The sequence below is a fragment of the Cervus canadensis genome, chromosome 3 (genome assembly GCF_019320065.1).
Source record: "Cervus canadensis isolate Bull #8, Minnesota chromosome 3, ASM1932006v1, whole genome shotgun sequence".
Lineage (NCBI taxonomy): Eukaryota > Metazoa > Chordata > Mammalia > Artiodactyla > Cervidae > Cervus > Cervus canadensis.
The window spans coordinates 70,304,174-70,319,052 of record NC_057388.1 but is presented as its reverse complement, the minus strand read 5'-3'; the positions used below and the strand labels follow the sequence as shown (position 1 = coordinate 70,319,052).

Below are 14,879 nucleotides of genomic sequence, written 5' to 3'. Positions count from 1 at the left end.
GATGATTCATGTAAACAGAATGAAGGAGAAATATGATATCTCAATAGAACTAAAAGTGTTTGATAATATTTAAAGTCCTTTCATGATGCAAAGGAATAGATGAGAACTTCTCCCATTTAAGTTTCTAAGAAAAGGAAAAAGATCTGATGGCTTTTATTACCAATTAAACACTGAACTTTGTTGTTACTGTTGTTCAGTCTCTAAGTTGTGTCCAACTCTGCGTCTCCAAGAACTGCAGCACACCAGGCTTCTCTGTCCTTTATTATCTCCCAGTTTGCTGAAACTCATGTCCAACTTATTTATTACTAATCTATTATACAAAGGTATTTGAAGTTGTGCTCTAGTAAAATACAAAGATAAAGCCATTTATCTTTATCTTAGTATAATTATGAGATATCAAATAAAAAAGGGATAAAACATCAAATCATTTTCCGCAGTAACCACTGAATCCCAATGTATTGGCATATAGCAAGAATGGTACTCAATATTCACGTCTGAACTTTTTACTATGCTTAATACAGCACTTTGGTCAATAAGACTTTGCTGTTGAAACTAAAGATCAGGTTATCATGTTATCACTATATCCTTCTCTTCTCTGTAGTAAAAAAGAAACCAGATAGTTGATTAGCCCATTGCCCATGTCTATCTGGAAGAGAGTTGAGTATTCCAACTGTATAAAACGAGAGAATTTCCAGGGGGTAAATCTAGTTACTTTATCCTATGGAAAGTAAAATTCATCCGAGTTTCCCTACCACCCCCATGTTTATTGCAGTATAATTAGAATTTTTAATCTGTATATAGTTTCTGTATATAATTTGGTGAGTTTGGACATATGCAAATACTTGTGTTGCTATCACCACAATCCAGGTAATAAAAACATTCATCACCTATTAAAAAGTTTCCTTATATCCCTTTGTGGGTTTTTGTTGGTGGTGTTTTTTGGTGGGGCGGGAATAAGACCATTGAATATATGAGATCTACTCACTTAACAAATGTTTAAGTACACAACATCTTACCTTAACTGTAGCCACTATATTCTAGAGTAGATCTATGAGCAATGTGTTGTACTGCAGAGCTGATCTCTGGAACTTACTAATTTTGTATGACTGTAACTTTATATCCATTGAACAACATATCATGCCTCCCTCACTTCATCATTCTATATACTCCATCATACTATATACTATTATCTACTTTTACACTTTTGCCTATTTTAGATGCTGTTTTTAAGAGAAATTATGTATGAGATATCCTTCTGTGAATGACATTTCACTTAGCATAATGTATTCAATGTTGTTGCAAATGGTAGGATTTCCTTCTTTTTTAAAGCTGAGTAATATTCCACTGCATGTACATAACATATTTTCTTCATTCATCTGATGGACATTTGAATAATTATTCACAGTGAACAACGCAGCATAGAACACAGGATGAAGCTATCTCTTCAAGATACTGATTTCAATACTTTTGGATATATTCCCAGAAGTGAGATTACTGGATCATATGGCAGTTCTATTTTTCATTTTTTGAGGAACCTCCATATCGCTTGCCATAGTGATTGTACCACTAAGTCTTTCACCCCTTGTTTATGTTTATTTCTAAGAACTTTATTCTTAGAAATTACAAATGTGATTATAATTTCCCTTTATTGTACACTTCATTACTGGTATATAGAAATGCAGTTGTTTTGTATGTTAATTTTGTATCCTGCAACTTTAATGAATTCATTTATTAGTTCTAACCGTCTTTTGGTGGAGTCTTTAGTGTTTTCTACATATTAAGATCAATGTAATCTGCAAACAGATGCAAACTGTACCCTTTTTTTTCTGATTTGGATGCTTTTTTTCTTTTTCTTGCCTAACTGCTCCAAGTAGAACTTACGGTACTATGTTGAGTAAAAGTGGTAAGAGTGGGCCTGCTTGCCTCGTACTGATCTTAGAGAAAAAGTTTTTGGCTTTTCACCATTCAGTGTGGCCTTTTCATATAGCTTTTATTGTGTTGAGGTAAATTCCTTCTATACCTAATTTACTAAGAGTTTTTAATCATCAAAGGGTGTTGAATTTTGTCAAATGCTTTTTCTGCATACATTGAGATAATTGTGTGATTTTTGTCCTTCATTCCATTAATGTGGTGTATCACATTGACTAATATGGATATATTGAACTATTTTTGTTTTCCAGGGATAAGTCCCACTTGGTCATGTTGTATAATCCTTTTAATATGCTGTTGGATTCAGTCCAATATTTTCCAGAGCATTTTTGCTTCCATGGTCATCAGGGATTTTGGTCTGTAGTTCTTTCTTTGGCCACAGTGGTTGACTTGCAGGATATTAGTTTCACCACCAGGGACTAGAACCCAGGTTCATGACAGTGAGAGCACCAAGTCCTAACCCCTGGATGCCAGGGATCTCCCGGTTCTCTCTTTTTTTTATGATGTCTTTGTCTGGTTGCGCTATTACGTTGATGCTGGCCTCATAAAATGAGTTTTGAAATGTTCTCTATTCTACTATCTGTTGGAAGAGTTTAAAAGGGACTAGTATTAATTCTTTAAATTTTTGATAAAAATGCAAAGCTCTCCAGACCTGGACTTTTTTGGTTGGGAGGTTTTTGATTATGGATTCAATCTCTTTATTGTTATTGATCTGTGCAGGGTTTCTGTTTCTTCTTGATTCAGTCTTGGCAGATTGTATATTTCTATTAATAGTTTAGGTATGTTGTGTTTTCATTTTAGTTTGCCCTGAGAAATCTTCTGGTTTCCTTTTTGTTTTTGTCTTCGACCCAATGGTTATACTAAAGTGTGTTGTTTGATTTCCATGCTTTTGTGAATTTTTCTGGTTTCCTTTTGTTATTGCTAGTTGAACTCAGTTGTAGTCAGAAAAGAATGATTTTCATTTTCTTAAATTTGTCTAGGCTTGTTTTGTGACCTTGTACATGACTTGCCCTAGAGAATGCGTCACATGTGCTTGTAAAACAAACAAACAAAAATCTCCATGTCTCTTCTCAAAACTACTCTAAATACTTCACTTACGGCCACCAAATGTGTAGATTTTTTCTATACCAAACAATTCTTCAATTTTCAGTGGACATCAACTGGGTATCCTCCAATTCAATTCAATTCTGAAACTACTACCTAGAGTTAGCATCCAGTCTCACAGGTTAAGAGCTCAGTCCCACAAGATTATGCTGCTTTCCTCCCCCCAAAATTAGATTCTAGTCCAGGTCATCACCTGTGCTTCTGACCAACCAGATGTAGAGTAGCTCACAGAACTCAGGAAATAACTTACTTACTAGATTACTAGGTTACTGTAAAATAATATAACTTGGGAACAGTCTGATGGAAGAGATCAACAAGACAAAGTATATAGGGAAAGGGCCTGGAGCTTCCATGCCCCTCTCAGCAACTCCATGTGTTCACTGACCTGGAAGTTCCTCAATCTCATAGTTTAGGATTTTTATGGAGGCTTCATTGTGTAGGTGTAACTGATGAAATCAGTGGCCATTGGTGATTAAACTCAATTTTCAGTCTCTCTCCCCTTCCTGGAGGTTGAGGGTGGAGCTGAAAGTTACAATCTTTAAGTAACTATATAGTTAGTTCCTTGGCAACTAGGCTCCCATCCTGTGTTTATTTAGGGGCTTTCCAAAAATCACCTTAGTACCATAAATTCAGATGTAGTTGAAAGTGGCTTGTTATGAATAAAGAAAGATACTACTTTCATCTTTATTACTCTGAAAGTATTATAGGAACTAAAAATAAAAGCCCAAATATTGTAACAAAAGATGTTCCCATTGCTCTTATTAAGAAATTAAGAAGTTTGGGGACTTCTGTACTAGAAATGGACCAAATATAAATTTTAAATTATAAATCACAATATTACAGTGATTTTAAAAATGTGTTTTCTGCTATTATTGGTAGAATAATCTACATACATCTATTAGGTCTCTAGTCATGAGGGTTTTTTTTTTGTTTTTTTTCTTAAACAAATGTGTGTGGTGTGACTCTCATGAATTCCACCCAAATAGAACAAAAGAAATGTATTAAGTGTTAATGATATATGAAACTCAAGTAATTTCCCCCAAGACAAAATTTCATAAATTGATGTTAAAAAAAGCAGTTTATTTATTATTTGCCCTTTGGAATGCTAAACTTTTTGGGAAATAATATTGACTAGGAAATACCTAATCAATTGGTTTTCAACTCTTTAAGATAAGATGAATGATGAATTCAAGAGTCTTCATATCCTTCAAAAGGATATGAAGAATACTATATGAGAAACAGTAGATGCTTGTGTTTTCCCAGGCCAGGCCAAAATGGAAAGCATTCACATCACAAATATAAGGATCTAAGTTTAGATACAAGAATGGTTTTTATATTTGAGTGATGGACAAGACTACTTTCTAAGGTATACTTGTAAGTGTCATTTTTGGACTATTGAAAAGAAAAAGGCTTGTCTTTCTTCTGCAGTTTTAAGGGAAGAAAATGGATACATAGCTGGAGAAGTAATTTTCTTTTACTGTGGGTACAGCCATACTCACCAAATGCTGTCCAATGTACTATAAAGAAGTATATTATAGCCTAATCCACTCTGTAACTTCTTGGGGTCTGTTTTCATTACATGAAGAATTATATCCACTCCTCCAGTTCCAAAAATTTCCTAAGAGATTTATTTACAATTATTTCTTGAAATAAACAAATAATCATTTTCTTTCCCATTTCATCTTGTCCCATAAAACTTTTCAACTAGGAAAATACAACATTGTTAAGAAAATAGTGTATATGTGCATGCTCAGTTGCTCAGTCATGAACAACTCTTTGTGACCCTATGGACTGTAGCCCACAAGAGTCCTCTGTTCATGGGATTATCTCAACAGGGAAAATAGTACAGTAATACAGTTTTGTTTTGTTTTCAAATTTTTACTCACTATTCTCAGGAACTTAAGGCAAATTATTGTAAAGTTGATTATTTTTTAAGAGAGGATACCAATCAATATGCCAACTTAATGCCCATTTATATTTTTCCTTTTTCTCTTTCTTTACAAAAAAAAAAAAAAAACCCATAAGACTTGTCCCATGGTTTTTTTTCCCACACTGTAGTGAATGTAGTCTAACATAATGTCAGATAAATACCAGATAGCAACAACTAATTTAAGGGGTTAAAATTCTATTATGGAAGATTTTCTAATGTTTCCAAGACAGAAATAATCAATAGCAGTTAAAACTTTTAATAATTTATATAAAGTTATTACCAGTTAATATTAGTCCCATACTAAGTACCTTTCTTATAGTCCTGTTATTCTATTCTGGGTCCCAGTAAGCAAGACTATGAGTATTTTCCAGAAGAACATAGGCACAAGATGATAGAATATAAGAAGTTTCACCAAAGCTTGGAGCTAAGTATGTATTTACTATTCTTTTTGCTTCTCCCTCAAATCACTGTATTGAAGCCTTCATAATTTTTAATTTTTACCTTTCCAAATCTGCATTATTATGTAAGTTATTAATCTCTGAGACTCAGAGTTTTCTAAGGCATTAAAAAGATCAAAAGGAATTAAACTCTTTTTTAACTTTTAGTTTTAGGTATGAACCCAGTTTAAACACAAAATGTCATTTATAATGGTACAGCCACTTTGAAGAACTATTTGCCAGTTACTTCAAAACATGACACCTAGCTTATGATTGATCAGTTGCACTCCCAGGTATTTACCAAAGAGAAATGAAAGCATTTTTTTCCCACAAAAAGACTAGTACAGCAACCTTAATTAAAGCTTTAAAGATAGTAGTCCCAAATGGAATCAGCCCAAGCGCTTATCACCAAGGGATAGAGAAACAAATTTTGGTATACAATGAAATACTATTCAGCAATAAAAAGGAATGAATTATTCATATATGCAACAACATGGATATATTTCAGAAACATGGTGCTGGGTGACAAAAACCAGAAATAATAAGGTAGATAATTATGTGATTCTATTCATATAAAGTTAAAGAATAGGCAAAACTAATTTATGAAGATAGAAATCAGAACAGTGGGTTGCCTAGAGGCAAGTAGGGGCATGGCTGCTAAGCAGCGTGGAAGTATTATAGAGAGAAAAAATTCTATATATTAATTGGGATACTGGTTAAATGGATGACGTTTGTCAAAATCGAACTATATACTTAAGATCTATATACTTTATGTAATTATACTCTAATTATAAAAAGAATATTAAATCTTCATAAGATTAAGAAACACCAACATTTATGGACATTTACTAAGAAATAGTTCCTAATGTCATGTGATTGAGAGATCTGAACAAAACTTTGATTCACAAGCATACATACCTTCCTAGGAATATGATATTCACAAAGACCAGATAAAATAAGTAAAATATCAGACTGAATTTCCAGAAGAATGGCCTCTTCCTTATCATTATACTTGCTTATTGTATTTTTAAAGATTCCTGATTTGAAGAAAGTTAAAGAATGTAAAGTTACTGAACACTGTATTTTTATTTTGATCAATTACTGTTCTGAAATTCTTATAAAATTTCAACTAGAAGAACTATTTTTAAAAGCGTTATTTTCATTGCATGATTTCCTAGAAGCTGTAGACAGATGATAAATGGATTCTTTGAGATCTTAATACAATCAATATTCTGATATATATAGAATTTCTAGTACATAATTAATTGAATATCATTAAAAGCAGCCTTTTACAACCTGATACTTCACCAAGAAAACAAAACTGTTTAAAAATATGCAGTTTCATGAGGCAAAGACACATGCCTTTGCAAATATATGACCAAAATACCGATCTTAGCTTGCCTCATCTCTTCTTTTCCTTATGATTAACAGGGTCAATTTTAAGTAAAGGTGGAAGAGTGCCCTAAGTATGTTTTCTTTTTCTGTTACTTCTTTCTGTGTTGTCTACTTATGTCTACCTGAAGGCATTTTTGACAACTTAGGTAGCAATATTCTTGTGTCCTTTAAAAGTTCTCCCTTGCTTCCAATCAAAATTTTAAAAGACTTGAAAACAGTCACTTTACACTGATGGAACGTCATTCACAAGAACATTTTGCTTCAGAAAAGGACTTCTCCTTTAAACTTTATATAAGGAACTAAAGTCACTTTTCTTCACTTAAAGGGAATCAAAGGGAATTAGCATTAACAGCAAGGTGTGGAGCTATATTTCAAAGTAAAAGGGCCATGGAAACCATAGCCTATTTCCATAGTTGTCCCTGAAGGGACAGTTGTTGGTCCTGTTACAGTGAATTACAGGTGAAGGATCAGAGTCTAGGAAGGCTAGTTGAGTGTGCTGGAGGCCAGGGCAAAGGTATGCCATGGACAGAGGCCTATGTTCTCTCATTAGGACACCTTCTAGGAACCCAGCTTGGCTTGCCTCAAGTTGGCTTCTCTTCTCTAGATTAACTCCTCTTCTTCCTATCTGTGTACAGGTATGTCACTTTCCCTGTTATCTGTAATAAATGTTATGTTAATATTGAATTATTTTCTTAATATTTATCCTTTAACTCCCTACATTTACCCTCTCCGTGTCCTATTTTAAATCGTTAGATATATTTCTTTCCTTTTTCCTCTTTCCAAAATAGCATTGTATATATAACTTCCCTAATCCAAACTACTAATAGCTCCCCGTGCTTAAAGTGGATGAAGTTCAAACTCTATTATTATCTGCCATTCAAAACTCTTTCTAGCTTGCCGTCTGACTAAACAATTAACTTTATCTCATATTATTTATCTTCATAAAACTTTGACTCCACTTAAACTAGCTCTGAACACACCATCATGTATATTTTGGCTTCATGTCTTTGCTCATGCTATCCCCTTGTGTGAAGGACCATTTCTTTCTCTTTTTTTCCCCTTGAAACAGCCTTACCTTCACACCCTAACTCATAAAGTTTCCTGTTAAGATTGCCCAGCCTTGAAAACTACTCTGTGGCATTTACTCTCTGTATTACTCACTAGGTGCTTTACTGATAGTGCAGGGTAACTCATACTATCTTTCTATGACATATATCTTTCCTTTTGTTTCCATTAAGGCAAGGTCCTGAGAGTTCTGCTCTATACATATTTATAACATCAGTGCCTAGATAACAGGTATATAAACATTTGTGTTTACAATGCAATTACTATTTATTGAGTTTATTACTACTACGGAGCCCTCTGTTAGACTCAGTAAGAGACGATCCCTACCTCTAGGAACTCACATAATAAAGATCAATTTCTTTCAAGTTAAAGGGATGAGGTCCTAAGAAGAAAAGAACCCTTGCTATTTGCTTTTCCTTCCCCTCTTGCCACCCAGGTAAGATTAAGACTTTCTCCTGGATAGATGGAAACTGTATTCATCCTGTTAGGCTGGGGCCTTAACATTGAGTTCTGCATAATAAAATGTGCACAGAAGAGATAAAATCTACTTTCAGGTTTGATCATCCTAAGTAAACTCATCAATAAACTGAATGTTTTTGCCTACACCTTTTTTTCAATATCTTCATTTTGTTTATTTGTATTATTGTTAGAGGGTACCACCCCTATCCAGACTTCCCTGGTGACTCAGCTAGTAAAGAATCTGTCTGCAATGCAGGAGACCTGGGTTCGATTCCTGGGTTGGGAAGATCCCCTGGAGAAGGGAACAGCTACCCACTCCAGTGTTCTGGTCTGGAGAATTCCATGGACTCTATAGTTCATGGGTTCACAAAGAGTAGGACATGACTGAACGACTTTCACTTTCACTTTCACCCTAATTCACTACTGATGGAAGAGTGGGCACTTGTCTTAACAGACAAGAAAGTTTTTAAGTAAGCATTTATAATAAACTGACATCCAGCAAATTATATCACTTACCCATGTGGCAATCACTGATCATGAATATGACTAATATAACTCTTACTTCTCAAAGTCAGGAAAGGTTAGGGCCAGAGAACTATTTATTTTTTTTTAATAATAAAAGGCATAAAGTTTTAACTCTAGGGGTTCTCAATTTTTTGAGAGCTCAATTTTGAACTCAATTTTGAGCACATATGTATGAATTTGGGGGATAAAGTGACTTAGCATTGTCAACTCTAATTTAAAAATTAAGGATATCCTGATATTTCACACCAGAAAGCCTATGTAAATTTCTGGTATGTCAAATGCACTAGAAAGTGTAATGCTATCCTCTTTTAAAATGACTCCAAAAGGCCTGGCCAAAAAGTGGTGATCTTACTACTAAAAGAATGAAACATAACAATAGTCCATTAAAAAAAGGACAAAGATAATCCTAAATGAAACCATATCTGAATTAAATAAATGTATAAAGGATAAGTAATCATGGTGTTTCAGTAAAGACAAACTAATTTATATCCATAGTATGAAACAAAAATCAGGAGTTTGTCAGCTATCGGACAAAATAAATGTATAGAAAACCATTTCAAACAAAATTTCTAATTTATAAAAATCCTACTTTCATCAGGACAGGAACATGTTACGTTTTACCTATTAGTTGCTGAATTGCTCCCTTTTCACACAGATCCTTGTTTATAGTATCATTCTCAAGGTAGACCATGGCTCTCAAGAGTCTTAAACTGTAACGCATCTGGGCAAACTTGTTGCCACGGCCACCTGCACCATGAAAACTGTTACCATGACTAAAGAAGGAATCTGTAAAAAATATTAATAGTTTAGTTTACATCAAGAAATTTAGACATCATTTCTATCTATATAAGTTTAAAGAGATGGTAAAATTTTGTCATACTTCAGGGTTTTTCTTTTTAGAGAAGTAAATGTGATTCGATTCCCTTCCTCTATTTCCTGTATACAAATACATGTTTTTGAATTTTACTCAAATGTATCATTATTGCATGTATCTTTTGTCATTTGTTTTTTATTAATGCAACATTATGTTTTTAAAATTATTCACATGGTTACAAGTAGATCTAGATCACTCAGTTTTAACTGTTTTCCACATCCACATTATAAATAACAGTTTATCTGTTCACTAGTACAAACTGCTAAGATGAACATTCTAGTTCCTGTCCTCTTGTTCCCACAAAGAAGTGTTTTGCCTGTGACACCAGAATCCTGTAGGGTACACCCACATGGAGTTCTACTCAAGTTGTCAGATTGTTTCCCAAAGTGGTTATATGAATACAATGTTTAAGAAATAGATTTTTTTCCTTGCTCTATTAAATGTGAAATGGTAGTTCACTGTTATCTTAATTTGCAGAGCAATTACATTTCCTCTGTAGTGCAGCGGGGTTGAATGTCTTTTAAATTTTTTTTTTTTTTAATTTGAGATTTTCTCCAAATATTTTGAAGAATCTTCTTGGCAAACCTTATTCTTTGTCTACTCTACTGAGTTATTTTCCTTTCGATATTTATGAGTTCTTTATGAGCCTGAATTCCAATTGTTTATCAGTCAGAGGGGTGAATAAATATCTTCTCTCAATTTGTAGATTGTTATCTTATTCAGATTCTGTCATTCTGTCACACAGATATTTCTATTTTACAGTAATTGATACATTTAATAATCTTTTATAATCTTATAAATACTTTAAGTTCTTCTGTTTTTTAAAAAAATCATTTTTCATCCTGTTATCATAGAGATAATCTCCCATATTTTCTTCTAAGATTTTTACAGTGTTTCACATTTAGGGTTCTAGTTCATTTTGCAATTGATTTTTTAAAACAAGTTAAAAGAATCTAATCTTTATTTTTTTCACAGAGCACCGACTGCCCGAGCACTATTTTTTTCTCATTGATTGGCAATATCATCTCTGATAATGCCCACCTCCCATATATTCCATTTCACTGGTCTATTCCAAGCCTAGTACAATATAATTTTAATTACTATAGCTTTATGGTCAGTCTTGATAAGTAACAAGAGAAGTCCTCTTTCTTGGATATAATATGCATTCTTAGAAAGGCTCTTTTAGAGGTATCTTTTTGTTTCGTGCTAGAAAAAAAAAGTTCAAAGTACTGTTCTCAGTATTGTGTATAGGTTTAAAAATGTGGGTTCTGGGACCAGACTCCCTGTATTAAATCCTGGCTCTGCTACTTACTATGTGAAAGGGACAAGTTACTGAACTCCTCTGACTAAGTTCTAACCACTGACCTACCAGGCTAATAACAGAACCTCTAACTCCTAGATTTGTTTTGAGGCCTAAATGATTTAATAGTGTTGAAAGGGTTAAGGCCTACCTCACAGTAGGTACTCAATAACTGTTAGCCATCAGGCTTCCTTTGGTTAAGCAGCATTACCATTTTTTTTTTTTTTTGTCTTATAGATTTCTATAAACATAAATGACATAAAGGAGATGCAGGAGAATTGTTTTATTTAATGTGCAGGAAAGATTGAGGGCAGGAGGAGAAGGGGACGACAGAGGATGAGATGGTTGGATGGCATCACTGACTCAATGGACAGCACCGACTCAAACTTTGGGAGTTGATGATGGACAGGGAGGCCTGGCGTGCTGCAGTTCATGGGGTCACAAAGAGTCGGACACGACTGAGCGACTGAACTGAACTGAATTTAACATGACTAAATTTAATAACTCATCATATTAAAAGCTAGAGAATAAAAATAAGCCATTGTTTTCTCTCCCTCATTGATAAATGAGTGCTATTCCTGATCTAATGAAAATGTGCCATGTAAAATTACTTCCAAAGCAAAGTTACTACCAGAAAAGAATGCAGTATCTTCCTTATAATTTTTTTAAAGAATATATTTATTTCCCTTCTAAGAATTATGAGAATTGAAATGAAGTAGTCATATAAATTATGGCTCTGTTAATTTAGCAGACAACCTGTGGCTAGAGATCTAGATTTGAAGCTCCATGAAGGTAGGATTTTATTATTTTGAACATATGTTTCTTTAGCAGATAAAACAATATATGGTAACTAGTAGGCACTCAATAAATATTTGTTGAATGACTAATTACAATATTATAGGACTTATTATAATTATTGGATAGGTCAAAAAATTTAAATCAGTTTAAATGAATGATTTCTTTTACTGAAAGGTAAGCATCAGGTATAGCTAACATTTACTAATGTCTGATTCTAAATGAAATCTCAGACTTTTTTCTTAAAACATCATTTAAATATATTAAAATCACTGAAGGTCAGATCAACATTTTTAGTTCTCCTTTTAATTGTATTTCTTTTTGTATACCACCATTCAGTTGAAGGATTTCCTCATGGCTCAGATGGTAGAGTCTTCCCGCAATGTGGGAAACCCAAGTTCTATCCCTGGGTCAGGAAAATCCCCTGGAGAAGGAAATGGCAACCCATTCCAGTATTCTTGCCTGGAAAATTCCATGGACAGAGGAGCCTGGCAGGCTACCATCCATAGGGTTGCAAAGAGTTGGACATGGTTGAGCGACTTCACTTTCACTTTTATTCAGTTGAAATATGTAAACTGAAATTTTGACAGGAATCTGAAAGCCCACTTACCTTCATTGTCACACCATGTTAGAAATTCAAGGACTCGAGCATTTCCCGTATAGAACATGTACTCGTCTATTAAAAAAGGAGCCACTGATGACAAAGTGGCAATTGCATGCAGCTGTAGTTCTTCATACTGTGCTGCAGACCATTCAAGTATTTTGTGTTTCTCAGGCTTTTTAACATAGGTAAACAAAGCCAAAATAATTTTGCCATCAATTAATAGCTATGAGAAAGGCAAAAGTACTATGTTAGAAACATATAAAACAATTTAATCTAAGGAAATTTAATAACAGATTTCCAATTTGATGTGTTACTGATGATTTCAAAATATTTCCTTCCTAAAGATTCCAAGCTATGTTAAGTACCAAAAACTAAAAAACCAAAAACCAAACTCAATAATAGCAACAGTTCACTATGATTCCCCTTTCTGGGCTATGCACTCTATGGCTGACAATAATACATAATAAGTAGTAATTTTTAAATCTATATTACTTATATATGCAGTTTAGCTCCTGCTTATGATAAAACCACAAGAGTCAAAAATTTGGGGCAAATAAGCTGGTGGTTATTTCTGCTTTCCTTGCTTTCCTAAAAAAGAAACATTTTAGAAATTCAATTGTATATTTGAGCTGTATACTTTAATAAATTGTACACTTCAAGAAATCAATTTTGTCTGAAATTATGATCATGACTATGGCTAATTTTTAAGCACAGGCAACAGAATGTACACAAATACTCTATTTAGTTTGTACTGAATCCATGATTTCGATAAAAAGTACAATGCTATGATAATATGACACAATCAAGTTAATATTATAGTTGATTCTGATTGATACATATTTATGGTTCATAAGATAGTAACACACCATGTGCTATATTCTATTCAACTTTCTTTTCATCTGGCATTATCCTACAAAGACATTTTCACAACAGCATCTATGAATTTTTCTGAAATTTATATTATTCCACATGGAAAGAGCACAAGATTTAGAACTGAGAAAGCAAAAATAACTATTAGTTCTAGCATTGCTATATTAAACGAATAATTTTTTTTGAAATACTCTGTGAACTGTAATAGTACACATATTCATTATCACTACCACTACTGAGTCACAAACACAAACATATGACAGGAAAAAAATGGACTGATTCCATTGCTTACATCTGTGCTTTAAGTAACTTACCACAGTCTCTGTGCCATTTGACCCTGTAACTGTCATTAAAATGGTTATATGATACTCCATTGTAATAATAAAACACATTCTATTAAGTTTCTATATGGCATTTCAGAAAATACATTTAGGTTCTACAGAGTACATGCTTGTGATATGAATAATTAAGTTATAATTGTAAAGACAGGCTTTTTCCTGAGCATTTTTTGGTATATTCCTCAAAGTGGCACTACCAAAAATTTTTCTTAGCTATTTTAATCCTCATAATAATTTTATGAGATAGGTATCTTTTCCATTTTGAAATTGAGATAACTGGAATTGAGAGAAGCTAAATTGCTTAATCAAGATCACATTACTAGAAAGCAAAGAAACTTGAGTCTACCTGACTAAAGCCTTAATCACCATACTATAAGCTCAAACTACTGCACAATTGCACTCATCTCACATGCTAGTAAAGCAATGCTCAAAATTCTCCAAGCCAGGCTTCAGCAATACGTGAACTGTGAACTTCCAGATGTTCAAGCTGGTTTTAGAAAAGGCAGAGGAACCAGAGATCAAATTGCCAACATCCACTAGATCATCAAAAATGCAAGAGAGTTCCAGAAAAACATCTATTTCTGCTTTATTGACTATGCCAAAGCCTTTGACTGTGTGGACCACAATAAACTCTGGAAAATTCTGAAAGAGATGGGAATACCAGACCACCTGACCTGCCTCTTGAAAAACCTATATGCAGGTGACGAAGCAACAGTCAGAACTGGACATGGAACAACAGACTGGTTCCAAATAGGAAAAGGAGTACGTCAAGGCTGTATATTGCCACCCTGCTTATTTAACTTCTATGCAGAGTACATCAGGAGAAATGCTGGGCTGGAAGAAGCACAAGCTGGAATCAAGATTGCCGGGAGAAATATCAATAATCTCAGATATGCAGATGACACCACCCTTATGGCAGAAAGTGAAGAAGAACTAAAGAGCCTCTTAATGAAAGTAAAAGAGGAGAATGAAAAAGTTGGCTTAAAGCTCAACATTCAGAAAACTAAGATCATGGCATCTGGTCCCATAACTTCATGGGAAATAGATGGGGAAACAGTGGAAACAGTGTCAGACTTTATTTTGCGGGGCTCCAAAATCACTGCAGATGGTGATTGCAGCCATGAAATTAAAAGACACTTACTCCTTGGAAGGAAAGTTATGACCAACCTAGATAGCATATTAAAAAGCAGAGACATTACTTTGCCAACAAAGGTCCGTCTAGTCAAGGCTATGGTTTTTCCAGTGGTCATGTAT

At 33.8% G+C, this 14,879-nt stretch overlaps 1 protein-coding gene across 3 annotated transcripts in view; it reads right to left on the bottom strand.

Annotated features, from left to right (window-relative positions):
• The window catches only part of CFAP69 (cilia and flagella associated protein 69), a 59,196-nt gene that overhangs the window by 14,293 nt on the left and 30,024 nt on the right, over positions 1-14,879 (bottom strand). For all 3 annotated transcript variants that reach the window (XM_043463414.1, XM_043463416.1, XM_043463415.1), the window contains 4 exons: positions 12,424-12,640; positions 9,466-9,630; positions 6,319-6,437; positions 4,533-4,651 (listed from right to left, as the gene is read on the bottom strand). In XM_043463414.1, coding sequence (XP_043319349.1) covers positions 4,533-4,651; positions 6,319-6,437; positions 9,466-9,630; positions 12,424-12,640 — 620 coding nt within the window. The remainder of the gene's footprint in view (positions 1-4,532; positions 4,652-6,318; positions 6,438-9,465; positions 9,631-12,423; positions 12,641-14,879) is intronic.